The following is a 15,255-nucleotide window of genomic DNA, read 5'->3' on the forward strand; positions in this document are numbered from 1 at the left end:
TCCCATGTGATATCCTTGTCTCTAAATGGAAAAGACATGGATTTGACATAGGGACACTTGGTGGGTAAGGAATTGTCTGGATGGTATCACGCAAAGAGTTGCGGTCAATGGATCAATGTCCAAATGGAGATTAGTGACAAGTGGTGTTCCTCATGAGTTGGTTTTGGGACCAGTGCTGTTTAACATCTTTGTTGGTGACATGTATATTGGGATTGGGTGCACCCTCAGCAAGTCTGTGGATGACACAAAGCTGTGTGGTGCAGTTGACATGCTAGAGGGAAGGGATGCCATCCAGAGGGAACTGGACAGACTTGAGAGGTGTGTCCCTTCAAAGCCAAACCATTCTATTAATCTATGATCCAGAACTGAGCTCCAGCCCTGGTCCACAATGGACTTGGCTTCCCACACCTTCCCCATCACTGTGGACTTTTCTGGTAAGCTGGATCTGAACCTGCTCTGCTGACCTGCCTTAAGTACTGTGGGACTGGACCCCGGACAGCATTACCTCAGCCTACCAGCTCTCCTTCACTTAGAGAGCAGCCTGCCTGTCTGCTCCCTGACAACATCACAAACATACGTGTCTCTCATAACAAAAGAGCAAAGGAACAGTGTATGTTGGAGTCAGAAAGCACTAACCTCTGGATAAAGTCTTTACTGACTTAAAAGAGAAAAATAGGGAAAAAAATCAGAGTGAGTTTAGATTGGTCTTTGAGGTTTAATTAAAAATGATTTTTTTAAAAAAATATTCTGAAATAATCCTGAATACAATCTTCCCAAAAGTACTGATTTTATAGAAGCAAAGGGCAGTGTGAAATCATTTACTCAAATCTGCTTTTTAAAAACCTGTATATTTATGTATTTGCATTTAAAACAAAGACAGGAGAGATTCATATAAATTTAATTTAGATTGTAGATTATAAAACTTGGGAAAAGCTAGGAAAGTGTTTCTAGAGACCTATGATTTCCAGCTTTCAAAAGGAAACATTTAAAATACAGATGAAGACAAGCAAAGCATTATAGTAAGAAGATGTAATTTTGATTTTATCTGTTATAGACTGACAATGTTATCAGAAACAGAAAAAAAAAAAAAAAAAGAAAAAAAGCCAGTTCAACCAGAAATTCTCTTTGTCACTTTTTAACAACAGTATTCTCTCTGGAATATTCTCCAAACATCTTAAAAAAAAAATAAAATTATAAGTAAGACAAATAAGACATATAGACTCATGACCCAAAGGGGTTAAAAATTCCCTTTTAATAAAAAGAAACCTCTGGCAACCTCAATCAGATACCTGTAAACCACCTGTTTCAGCTTACACAGACCAGAAATGAAAATTTAAAATCAATATGTTTTTTGTGCTTTACACAAAAAGCCCTGTACAGGTTTTAAAGTGAGAAGAATTAGTACACATTTCCAAGAGTCTTGATTTCACCACTACTTTGTGCATGGAGGTCATTTCCATTCATCCCCAGCAAAAGTTATTCTGTAAACTTAAAGCAAGAGATTGATTGAACTGAAAGCTGTGAGCCACAGATTGATTATGAATTAGAGATCATAATACTCTCCTAAATAAATAAATAAAAAACTATTGAAATAACAATAAAGTATACTGAATAAATTAGTGAATTTGTCTCTTACAGACGTTTTCTTCAGAGATACTCAGTGTGTGATATGAGGTATTTAATGATTGTTTACAGTATATGTGACTGTTTCTACAATTCTTTTTTTCTTTTTCATCTAAAAAGAAAAAAAAAGAAACTAAAAGAAAAGCAATCAAATACTACTGGAATCCATAGCACCCCTTTCACAGAAAATGGAAGACAAATGTTAGTTACATTTTTATTTGACAATTACCTCAATATTCAATATAGAAAAAAAAAAAGATTAGTCTGCTTTATTTCTGATTGTGAGCAAGTCTGCCAAGAACACCATTTAGTCCATCAGAACTATACTGATAAATGATAAATGTTACTGTGTCTGACAATATTTTAAGACACCAAGACCTGCAACAAATTTAACTTTTTATTGAATGTTTATATTCATAACAACACATATATCTGAGCCCCAGCATGTTTAGTAATCAAATATTTCTTCCTTCTGGTGCTACTCAAATATTTAAGTCTGCTGCAAGCTGATATCATTGTACTATGTTGACATTAAAGAAAAGTTGCTGATTTATTATTTGTTTGTTTGTTTGTTTTTCCTTTTCTCCATGTGATAATAGAGAAAATGCTTTGTGTATATGGCTAATTTACCAAAAGAGTAAATCATGGAATAAAATACGCAGAGGGGTATGAATAAGTTCAAGAAAAGGAAAATACGTGGAGTGAGGTGAGGGAAATTACGCTTTACCTCACAGATCTTTCTTTCCATGTTGATTCTGGCACTGTTTTTATTGGTTTATTTTAAGTACAAGTTGTTATGGACTATGAATTATGCTAAAATAAATAAACATGAATATCTTCATTGAAAAGACTAGGAACCATGTCCATTTTACATAATCCTTAATGCTGCTTTAGCAGTTTGCAGTAACATACATTAACATACAGAACATAAAAGTCCTGCTTATTCAGACGTTGTTTACTGCATTCATCTCTCAAATATCATCTGAGTGGATCATAGGGTACCTGATGGAGTCTCATTTAAAACAATAGATTCACATGAAGAATTGTATAAAACCATCCTGCTTAATTCAGGGGAATCTATTATGGACTCAAGGAAAAAAAAAAAAGTTTTGTTTTGTTTTTCTTTTTTTTTTCTTCAATGAGTATCAGAGAGAATTATCTATAATGACTGCCAAAATTCTACTTCCAGAAATTACCTGAAAATAATGAAAAAACTTCAGAGTAACTACTTTTACCTCCCTAAAAGGTAATTAACTACTTTTACCTCCCTTACCTTGGGATTGGTACACCAACACCAATCATGCACTCATTTTTACTGTAAAATTATGAAGTGCTTTTATGCTTATTTTAAACACAAGAGAAATATTTATATTTTTTGTGTGGAAAAAAAATAGGGAAGATGACCAGGTAAACACTGAAAGCTCCTTGCTATATGATAGCCTTCTTCACTGTAATCACAATTCATAAAAAGATTGAAACCAGTGAAATATACAAACTGTCATTGTCTAACAAGTTGTATAATACTGCAATTACCAGTTTCACATTTTCATATACAAATAACGAGTTATTGAAAAAAATATCTAGGAAACCAGGAAATAGAAATGACTCTTATATTACACATATGCAAACGTGATATAAATATTTTCTAGATATAAACTAGAAGGACAATTCTGTCAAGTAGACATTCTTTTGGGCTTACCAAAAACATAAACTTGAAAGTTTGAATGACTTTTTTGTGTGTGTGTGCATGATTTTTTTCTGATACCTTTTGTGCTTTTTTAGCTGTCTCTTCTCCCATAAAATGTCTATTTTCATATTTACGCAATTATATGATTCTCACTTAGGCCCCTATTATCTCAAATTCCCTCTGGTTTTGTATACCATTAAGTAAATAATAAAAAATAATAATATGTAACCCCACTGGCCCACAAGATGGATTTTGGTTTCGACAGAGTAAAACAGTAAATATTCCTGGTAAACTATGACCTAGTTGATGATCAGGTTTAGAATTTAAAACTGAAGAGAAGTATCTGGGTTCCTTCTGAATTCTATGTCCATCAAGTTAAATTAAAATTCAAAAATCTACCTAAAAGGCTTGCTGCACATATATTTTATTTTGCATCTACACGCAATGAGGTCAAAAAAAGTCAACTGAAAAACACCTACAATCTCTTTAAGAGACCCATGAAGGGGAAGTGTGATGTCAGTGTGTAGGGCAGAAAGACCACTATAAGGTCTCTTCTCCAGGTTGAACAACTCAAAACCCCTCAGACTGTCTTCATAGGACAGGTGCTCCAGACCTCCAATCATCTTTTAGCATTCCTCTGGACTCGCACCAACAGGTCCATGTCCTTCCAATAGGGGTTCCAGAGCTGAATGCAGTACTCCAGGTGGTCTCACAAGAGCAGAGTAAAGGGGGAGAATCACTTCCCTTGACCTTCTTTCCACAATTCTTTTGGTATGGCCCAGTTGGCTTTCTGGGCTGCAAGCACACATTGCTGGATCATGCTGTTTTTCATCCACCAGTACTCCCCAGTCCTCTGCAGAGCTGCTCTCAATATATTCTCCTCCCAGCCTATATTTGTGCTTAAGATTGCCCTGACCCAGGTGCAGCGTCTTGTACTCAGCCTTGTTGAACTTCATATGTTTCACATGGTCCCACCTCTCAAGCCTGTCAAGGTCCCTCTGGTTGGCATTCCTTCCCTCCAGTGTGTCAACCACACCACACAGCATGGTGTTGTCCAAAAACTTGGTGAGGGTGCACTCAATCCTACATGCATTCCAATAATTGCATACCATTACTTGAAGAATTTTTCCAGACAAGAATACTGAAGAATGAAGTTCTCTTACATACTAAAATAATTCTATGAGCCAAATGCTAAACCATTTGTAAACTGTCTTGGAAATTTAGGGGCCTTCAGACATAGTCTAAACTGAACAATTGTATAAATGCTGTATTCATTTTTATGGCCAAGCAATATATTGAACATCCACATCAGCTAAGTTAATAATGAATATGTGAAATAAACCATGTACTTTATTCTTTTTTGGAAATGAACTTCTATACCCTCAGGAACCTGTTCAGGATGCAAATCTCATGTATTCCCAATCCACAAAAACACTTGTTGTTTTTCCTATCAATAAAGTGTATTTTAGCTGAGAGAAATTACAGGAAATAAAAGAAAAAAAAAAGATTACTAGGCCATGTGTATATAAGAAAGTACACTTTATTATTATGAATATTAATGTATTCTAAATGCAAATTTAATTAGCAAAAATAATAAAAATAAAAACTAAACATGACATCTCCATACACCTTGCAGAATAAAACAGAATATCAGCCTCATCTCAGTATTCACTCTTGGTACAGCTTTGTCTCATATTTGTTAACATAAATATTTCAATATTTAATCACTGTTCCTGGTTGGGGAGCTCTCAGATTACATGCATATTTGCAGTCAAAAAGGTAGCAGGCCATATATTTGCATACATTAAAATAAAATATTTGAGTAAGAACCATTCCTGAATTTTGTCATTGATATTAATACTGACTGAATTTCTAAGTAGGTTAGATGAAATAATCATGGTGAGTACATTTTCCAGGTTGAAGGTGAAAGTACTCTTTTTAGGCTCTTCTTGAGTTTCTTGGCACTTTGTCAGTGATCATGGAAACCCTCTGAGGAACTTGTGGGTACCTGCTGCTGCCAGGTAAGGAGCCATTGGGGTAACTGTCCCTTTACTGTCATACGCTCAGACACAGACAGAGCTCCAGAAGGAGGATGCCGTTCTGCAAGTCTCAGGCTGTAGGGAGTCCCTGGGGCCTCTCACTGGGGCATACGGTATCATACACTGCAGGAGGTGTGCAGTTATTGAGGGGCTATGCTTCCATGTGAAGGAGCTGTGGGAAGAGGTTATGAGACTGCACAGCATCAGAGAGGATGAGAAAGAGATGGACTAGATCTTCTCTGAGACCCTGAAGTTTCAAGGGCCCAAGCCTTCATTTGAGATGGAGGGGCTGGAAGAATCTGTCCCTAAGAAGCTGGAAAGTGGAAACTCCCATGACGGTGAAGGCTGGAAGCTAGTGACTTCTCATACTAGAAGGCAGGTTCCTGCCCCATCTGATAACCTACAGTTTCAAAACAGGTTCACTGCCCTTGCAGTGATTAGAGGCTGGGAGTGTTATCAAATGGAATATCTCTACTGGCTGAGCCTGAGTCTCTCAGAATCCACAGAAGGAAGCTGTAACAGCAGGAGGAGACCCCCTGCTGTGGGGGCTGGGGCACCCATCTGCTGAGCTGAATTGTCAGAGGAAGGTTTGCAGCTTGCCCCAGGGATTTTGTGGAGATGCTGCCAATTCTCAACTGGGCCTCCAACTATTACACCCTGTTGCCCTTCCGTGTACATACCAATGATTCTGCCACTGTCAATGCACATATAGTGTCAAGTGCAACTGCGCGGCTCTCAGGGCCATGGTCAAGAGCATGGTGGTAGTATCCTCAATCTTGCTAGTGAGAAGGAAGGCCTGAGGAGGACTGGATGGATCCTACAAGTAAGTAATTGTGCAGCTGATTTCAGCAGCAGGATTTTGGTTTCTATGACCACAAGCCCCTTTTTGAGGGTCAATAGATGCTGCAGAGAGACAAGGTAAGTAAGCAGGGCTGGCCAACATGGTAAGGACAGCTTTAAAGAGAGGAGGAGATTCAACAAAAAAGTGATGAAATTCTGGATGGGGCAAGGAAGCCAAGGACCCAGGATGATGGGAACAGAGGGCACATAGCAATCAACAAAATAAGGCTGAATTAGAATCACTTCAACTGTAAGGATTTAAAGAAGGAACTGTCTGCAGGATAGCCTTATGAGGAAATTTATTGTACTGATTATAAGGAATCAGCACACTTGGATGACTCTTTGACATGTCTCTGCACTATTACATGTAACATGGGGAAGAAACAGGAGGAATTAGAAGTTTGTGTAGTTGCAGGACTATGAACTCATTGGGACCAAAAAGGCATGGAAACATCTTAGGAAGGCTCACATGACTGGAGTGCTGTGACAAATGCATACAGGCTCTTTAGGAAGGACACGCCAGGGTGTGCTGCCCTTTGCAGGAGAGAGCAACCGGAATACATGGAACTCCATCTTGAGATGGATCAGGAACCAACAGAGAGTTTATGTGTGAAGATTAACAGGCAGACCAATACAGATGCTATTGTAACAGGGATCTGCTATAGACTTTCTGATCAGGATCAGAAAGTAGATGAGGTCTTCTTCAAACAGATGGAAGAAGTGTCACATTCACAGGTCCTGGTCCTCATAGGGAACTTGAATTACCTTAATAATCTGCAGCAGAATACAAGCAATCTAGGAGGTTTCTGGAGTGTATTGGTGACAGCTTCCTGGCACAGGTTATTAAGAAGCCAAAAAGGAATGGTGTTCTGCTAGATCTCTAACTTACAAACAAGGAAGATCTGGTTATGCATGTGAAATCTGAAGGCAGACATCATTGCTCTGATTATGAGATAGTGGAGTTCTGGATTGTGAGAAGAAGGAAGCAGGGCAAAAAGCAAGACCACAACACTAGATCTCAGGAGAATACATTTTGGTCTGTTCAGGTATCAACTCGGAAGAATCCCGTGGAATAAGACCCTAGGATCCAAGAGAACTGGTTGACATTCGATGATCCCCTTCTCCAAGCTCAAAAAAGGTCCATCCCAGCAAAAAGAAAAGCAAAGGCAGCAGGAAGCCTGTAAGGTCTTTCAGGTTTTCCAGATTAACTATCTAGGAAAGTAGGTTAGAATAGTCTTTTTCCTGAAACTAGACACTTTTAAAGGTTTAAATTGTTCAAAAGTAAAACACATTTTATTCCATCTTGAGCATGTATACAAATCTGAAGACACCAATCCTCAGAGTGATTCCTGACAACAGAAATCAAAGTTGAAGCCTTGGTTCCCATGGGAAGAAAAGAGTACATGTTCAAGACAACACTTACACAGCTGCATGAATACAAAACACTTCCAACAGAATTCAGTAATTATAATATTAGGCATTCTTTAGGTAACCTTTGATACAAAGGTTATTTTTTGAATAGTGACACACACACACACAAAAAAAAATCAGATTCAAGTGCTTCCCATAATTAGAAACAGACACTGAATATAAACTCCTTTGGATGTATCTTTCTGTAACACCTTTTGTAATGCAACTTCTTCAAATATTTTTTTTTCTTGTTTGTTCTGTTTAGCAAAATATCTGTGATTAGATAAGAACAATAAGCATGACCTCATATAAAAATGTCATGTATAACATGCTTATTTGCTATACTATTACATGCAAGTGATATTTGACATGGGGTTAATATGACTTAATTCTCAAACCACATTTCATTTTTGCCTAAGACAGAACATAATAATTATAGTTCCAACCAAGAATAATCTAAATGAATCAAGAATGAATCTAAATGAGTAATCTAAATGCAGCCATTTAGATGATTTTAAAATGTTCTCTAATCTCAATCAAGAAAGGGATTTCCATTTCAGCTAATCCCTTGGAGAATATTGCTTGAAATTCATAAAGGATGCATGTTAACCAAAATTCTGAAAACTTGACAATCCATCAGTCATTTGGAGGATCAGAACTCTGATGTGCTAACATGCGCATAGTTGCTTTTGCAACTATGTGGAAACAGAGGTGGAAGTTTTAATTCAGGGAATACACAAGTGAATATCCAATATTAGAAATCAACTGATTTAGGAAAAGTATCAGAAAATAATTTCTTTTTAAAAAATAATCACATTTTAATTGTTATGTTTCATTACTGAATGAGGGAAAACTGGAACTCTTGACATTCACACCAAAAGTTGTTTTTTCGTTTGCTTGCTTGCTTTATAAACAGTAGCATGCTTTTCTTGCAGCTGATTGGATTATGACAGAACACAGATTAAACAAATGAATAGATTAAAAAAAACTGTTAAAAAACTAAGTAAATAGCAAAGATTGTTTTAGGTACAGGGATTATAGCAATAATTTCTCCTAATTTAATTTTAAATGTCAAAGGGCAGCTGATTTGGAGCATTCTTAACCAAAAGATCTGAAGCAAAACATGAGCTTTCATCCCTGACTTTGCCTCGGTGACATCTTAGCTTTATGGAGAAAAAAAAAAAAATAATCAAAAAGTTTGTTCAATAATTCCCCAGTGTGTTTAAAGGTTCAATATTAGACATTTTGGTTTACACTCCAAAAGAAGGTATAACAGAATGCTGAGAACATTTTTTAAATGACATTTGAAATCTAGTGCTTATTTTCCAATTGCCCAGTTTAAGATTTTTTATGATCTGAAGTGGGTTTACTGTTACTATTTCTGAAGGGAGCTGTAGGGAAAGGGGGGCTTTTTTTTTTTTTTTTTTTTATCTTCTCCCCAAAATAAGGATCATAGACTAACTACCCCCTTAGAGAGCTGAGACTGACTAATCCAAATCTTTCCAATCACCAAGATAAGAAAGCTATGTCAGTTTATATGCCCATGAGTAGAAATACATATACATGCTGTATTGTATGCATAAATAAGTTTCTATTCTCTGCAAAAAGGCTGAATGATTAAATCATTTCTCTTAACCCTCAGAACAATGTAAATTTACCTATAATTTACCAAAGATAATTTAAAAATTTGGGATTTTTACAGATAAACAGCATACAAGTTCAATTGTTGCCAGACTATAACAGCCTACCTCACTTAGCTTGTTGTTATCTATCACCGTGTATTTATTACCACTTGTTAATAAATTCATGGATTAGGACAAGCCATGGGCCATTCTAATAAGCATTTTAAAAGGAAGAAGAAAATAAAAAAAAAAATGCAGCGATTTGTCACAAGATGATGAATGTAAGCATGTAGAAAATCATGTGAAAAAAAGTAAACAGTGCAATGAGTAATCTCTCTCTTTCATGTTTTATTTGCCATATAAATGGTCACTGAAATAACACTTCTCTGTTTTCAACTGATTTCTAAGCTAACCTTCCATCCTGGCTTTATACTGCTGTATTGAGCCAAATTTATAGATAAATAAGGTACCACAAGGTAACAGTAAATCAACAGTGGTCAGCATTACTAGAAGTAATCAAAGCAAGTTCAAACTATAATCAGTTTCATGAATTTCCTAGACTGTACCAGTGTAATGTGCTGCAGATCAGAACACCGTTCAACCCAACTTAACATAAATTAGCCCTAAGTTATCAAATACCTGACAAGAATGTTAACTGATAGACAGGAAAAGAAAATACTAAGTAAAATTATTTCCGTTTACAGTATATTTTTCAGTGTACCTGTTAACGAATCATACAAAGAATACATCAAAAATGACAGGAACAGTCAAAGCACTCTACAAAGTTATTTTAAGTCAGGAACTAAAGAAGATCATTTATCTTACAGACACTGAAGATTGTTGACTATTCAGATTAAGTGTTAAGTGATGTTGGGATGATCTAATTGTAGAACTCTAAAAATACATATTAAATTATGTAAGTAAGCAATATTTTTGCCCATCTTAGTTGAGAATTTAGCAGAACAATTCACAGTACCTGGTATAGCCATTAGATATACTGCTTCATATCCAATAATTTATTTTTTTTTTCTTCTTCATGGCTCAAGCAATGAGCTGTAGGCATGTTGGGGGTCAGGCAAAGAGTATCAGACAGATCAGATATTATTACATCTGTCTAAATTTCCTGTAAGATTATCAGAGCATCAGTATTTCTAATTTATGTATATACTAAGTGAATGAAAATAGCAAATACAGATAAGCAGCTTTTCGTTTTTTTTCATACTATAAGGTAACGGCAGAATAAAGATGTCTAGAAAAAAAAGGTGGAAATAATGTAGAATTTCAGTTTAACAAGAACTAGCTGTTCCAAAAATGATGTTCCATTTTAAACATCATTTAAATGTCTAAAGTGAGATGTAGAAGGCTTGATTTGTCCAGAAGACTCACTTCAGTGGAATTTCTTCCACCTGGGAAAAAACAGGGAGGGTTATGGTCACATTTCTCTTCAAAAAATAAAAATTAAAAAAAAAAAAAAATCACACCTAAGTAACAATATATAATTTGCCATAAGATACAGTGTAAAACATGTTTATATACCGAGCAAGAACAGAAGGCACTTTTCTTAAAATGTGTTTATAGGGTTTTTTTTTTTTGGTTGTAGTGTAAAATCAACAGCACTGGTGACTTACCTTCAACTCTGTGCAAAAAGTGGAAAAGCAATGGTGGATCCAGTTCCTGTATCCCAGTTTCCATCCAGTTCTAGAAATACCTCTGCCTAAAGATTCAAAATGCTAGCTTTGCTTGTATTCTTTTTCATCTAAGGGTATTTCTTTTGATATTGATGTTCCAATAGGCTTTAGGTACAGATTAGTGTAATTTTTGTCTCATATCCCACAAACTGAGCTATAAATTTTCCTCATTAATTACCAACACACTAGACAATCTAGAGTAAGAGTATTTTCTGTACATCAGCTAGCAGACAATGTTTTTAAACAACACAGAATTCACTGCCTATAGAGGCATTTGTAAGTATACAGTGCACACCAGTGGAATATAGCAGTATATGCATGTTTTTCACTATCCACAGTATAATGCAAAATTGTTTTGTAAATACTCCATCTCATTTAACTTTTAAACTACCTGAAAAGGATGTCCTTCAGAAACGACAAAGGCAGCTATAAAATGCTGAGGAACACTAATATAAACTGTGTACACAAGAATGTTTTATTTTTCGTGTTATAAGATTAAATAAGAATTCTAAAAACTAAAACTTTAACAGCCTTGCTAACTATAATTCAGCATTTACAAACATCTGGACAGCACACCAAGGATTTACACTGTTTTACAAGGAGCTCAAAGATCAAACTTAGTTACTCTTTTTGTGTCTTTCAGATCGTAAGGTTAGTTACTTGACATATAAGCTAAGTTGTATGTAACAAAACTGGATAGCCCATTTCCAGGGCTGACTATGGACATTCAGTTAGCAACATCATTGACTGCAAAATTTGTATGCTGTCCAAAGAACTTAAAGATTCTTAAAGATTAAAAAAAAAAAAAAGTTGTCAAATAAATATTAGTTTAAAAACAAATATATCTAAGGTCAATGGTTTTACAGACTTGATCTTTGCTTTTCTGTGGATTGTAATGCAAACAAAATAATAATGCATGTATAAAGTTACACTGAGCAAATGCTTCCCCCTTTTAGGAATAAGAAAGTTTTTTGCAGTTCTAAATATGTTAATTGCAACATATGTGAAATCTAAGGCAAATGAAATATTAAATTATTTACTATCCCACAAAGCTGTAAACTCTTCTAGAAGTAGAACTGAAGCTTCTTAACTAAACAGTACATAAAAACTATTTTGAGTAGCTAAGAAATATTAACACATAAATCTTTAAAATATGATCACATGGGCTGTGTACGGTGTAAAAAGCACATAAATGAGTCTCTTCAAAAGCCCCAAATGTATCTAATCATCTCTGAGACTTACAGCTTTGTTATGCCACAAGTTTGCAATAATTTGCAAGATAGGATCCAGATAGCTCAACACATTTTTCCTGCAATAAAAAGAAATTGTAATGAAGAGGCACTCCACTTCCATTCCTCTTTTTCTCTCCAGGAAAATAGTTGGTGGACATAAATCTTAATTCACTAGTTCTCTAAAGAAAGCTGAGACAATTTTCACTAGCTAGCCAGCCACACAGGATAACATTTAAGCCCCCTTTGTAGCGAGGAGGTAATCTTAAGAAGAGTAGTGATTTGGAAATTGGTTTGAAACTGTTATAAAGAAAGAACACTTGAAATTAAAGAAAGGCAGAGAAAGCTGAAAGAATGAGAACTTCTGTGTATCTGTACAGAAACAGACAAAATGGTGTGCTGCAAAAAGCACTCACTTGACTGTTTATATATGAAGAAACTGTGCTGCCAAATATCAACCAAGATTTGAATAAGCTTCTCAGTGTAAATCTTAACTTCTTGTTTTACTATTTAGTGGGAGAGTAGAATTTTTACAACAGAAAAAGAAACAAGCAATTTCAACACTAAATGCAATTTCATGTTGATCCATAAAAATTATCTAATTTATGAAGCCAATGAGGCCAAGTTCAGTGCTACAATCACACATAAAGTTATAGATAATGCTTGTAGTTACTATAAAAGTAAATTACCACTTTACTACCTTTTTTAGTGAACTCAAGAAATTGAGAACTGATTTACAGTTTCCAAGTGATGCGAAATTGATCTATTAAAAAAAAAAAAAAAGATGATGATCATTGAGGTTTTCCATATTTAGTTTGTTTTCAGGTGAGTGGATACACATCTTTCAACAGAACATAATTAGTTATTTGGAGTACTAATATTCTTGGCAGCTATGAAGTTTATAACATTGCACAAAATCTCACAGTTTTCCAACAAGCTAGCAGAGCTAACTATTGCTAAAAATGGTTTAATTTGCAGTGGCACTGACACTGAAAATCTAAACATTCTTTTCCACATTCCCAGTGGAGCTGTCCTGTGATCTACCAAAGGACATAACAGAATAAGTTATTCATGACTCTGAGACCAAAAACTCTTGGTCAAGGACATGAAAATAATCCCAAAGCAATGATTAATGTTATTAATTTATAAATTTATTTGTGATTTAATATTGCATGTGCGTATATGAATCAGATTCCATGTTTATCTGCACTTTCCTTTATTTCCCTTCCAAATTACTCACTGTCAAGAACCTTGTATGGCTCTCCAGTATCCACTTCTCAACAGTGACATTCACATACAAATCTTGTGTGTTGGGGATGTGTATATTTCAATAAAGGAAGAATTTTCACTTAAAAAACAACAACAAGAACAAATATAATTTCATTGACATTTGTCACATTCATCCAGACTAATGCTCTCCTGTAATTTAAAAACATGTATGTCTTCTGAATCTCAGAAGACAAACAGAATGCTCAAAATAACACCTGTTAGCAATTAAAGCAAATCAGCATGCTCCTCAGATAAAAAGCAGAAACATGCATGTATGTTTGTACATGCACATAAATAAAAACTGGAAGCTATCAATTTCCAACTTCTTCTCAGCAAGTTTTTACTCCTTGCTGTTCCATTCCTGCCGACAGTGCCATAAAACATGAAGACCACATTTCTTAAACAAAACTATTAATTAAATCTTGTGATCTTTCCCAGAATGTGAAAAGAGAATTAATTAATTTGCCTAGATTATTCTAAATCTGATATGTTAAATTTATAAGAAAATGTTAATTCTATGCTGAAATTTGGTTATATAGATATATATTTTGAGTTTTGTTGGATTTGAAAGGTCCTATTTTTATGAAAGCTAAATCCAGAAAGATGCAACAAAAGTAATTGTTAGCCTTCTACTCATGGACTTATTTTGAAATGAACACTGCTTTTCTAACACCATCCCTATATACCCAGGCAATGTTCCTGTATTTCTCCTTCGTAGCCTGAATTCCTGTATAGTGCTTTCTGACATCAGAACTCCACCATGAGTTTTCTGCTAAGCTAAATCTGTTTCCTGACACATCGACTTCTCCTAAGTTCTCCTGAGTATGTGGACAGACCTTTCCTGCACTTGGAAGATACTGTCCCTTGAGGCCTGCTGGTTTTGATGAACTCCTTTGTTTATCAGTCAGAGTTACCTCCCATGAGATCCCACCCACCACTTCCCCGACTAAGACAACCCTCTTCTTTCTTTAAATTCAGGGTCTGCATGCTCTTACTACTTGTCTTTCTCACTTTCTTCAGGACCACAGACTCTTATAGTTTCAAAGTCATTATTGACAATGACATTACTTACCATCACATCTCCAATTAATTCCCTCCATATTAGTTAACAGTAGATCCAGCTATACATTGCCACTGGTTGTTCCATCTAATACCTACAGCAAGGAATTATTTCTGAAATCCTCCAGAATCTGATTGCATTGCATCCAGCCATGATGCCCTTCCATCAGTTGTACTGTCAGCCCCCCATGAGAATCACATTCTGCAATTCAGAGACTTAGGTTCTTTAAAGACATATTTGCTTCCTTGTCAGGTGGTCTGTAACAAGCTCCCACCACAATCTCACCCTTACTGATCTCTCCTCTGATCCCAAGCCACAAGCTCTTAGCTCAACTATCACCATCAAACAGAAGATCTTGAAAGATTTGAGCTGTTTGTAGATCTGAGTGCAACTTCCAACCCTTCACACCTCCCTTCCCTGTCTTACCTGGAAAGCTTACATCAGTCCTTCATAGCACTCCAGGTGTATGAACTTGGCAGAGTATCTTAATTGCTCTGTAATCTGTAGTTCTGTAATCACATACAGCTCTAACTCTTCCTGCTTGTTTCTGAGGATGTGTATTTCTATATCAATACTGGCAGGTGTCCGTTCACCTTGTTTTATCATTCCTGAAGCCTCTCTTGCTCCTATCAACCTGTACCCTGAGCTTCCCACCCTTGACCACCACTTGTTCACTTAACTGTGGGTTGTGATCTCCTTCCCCCACCATTCTTTGTTCAAAACTCTCCTCACCACGCTAACCAGCTTGTTGAATCAAGGAAACAATACCTTGGCCCCACACAACACCT

General features: G+C 35.8%; 1 protein-coding gene across 5 annotated transcripts in view; it reads right to left on the reverse strand.

The window, feature by feature from the left end:
- Window positions 1-15,255, reverse strand: part of CCDC102B (coiled-coil domain containing 102B) — an 89,788-nt gene that overhangs the window by 45,742 nt on the left and 28,791 nt on the right. Inside the window, exons 7-8 of one of the 5 annotated variants that reach the window (XM_050708849.1) lie at window positions 12,152-12,218; window positions 9,065-10,627 (exon numbers count right to left, since the gene is read on the reverse strand). The exons of 1 other annotated variant lie outside the window; for it this stretch is intronic. In XM_050708849.1, coding sequence (XP_050564806.1) covers window positions 12,159-12,218 — 60 coding nt within the window. In that variant the 3' untranslated portion in view covers window positions 9,065-10,627; window positions 12,152-12,158. Of the gene's footprint in view, window positions 1-9,028; window positions 10,628-12,151; window positions 12,219-15,255 lie in introns of those variants that run through there. 3 more of the 5 variants (XM_050708851.1, XM_050708852.1, XM_050708850.1) reach the window with 3 other exon arrangements.

The sequence above is a fragment of the Cygnus atratus genome, chromosome 2 (assembly GCF_013377495.2).
Source record: "Cygnus atratus isolate AKBS03 ecotype Queensland, Australia chromosome 2, CAtr_DNAZoo_HiC_assembly, whole genome shotgun sequence".
In the NCBI taxonomy this organism is placed as follows: domain Eukaryota; kingdom Metazoa; phylum Chordata; class Aves; order Anseriformes; family Anatidae; genus Cygnus; species Cygnus atratus.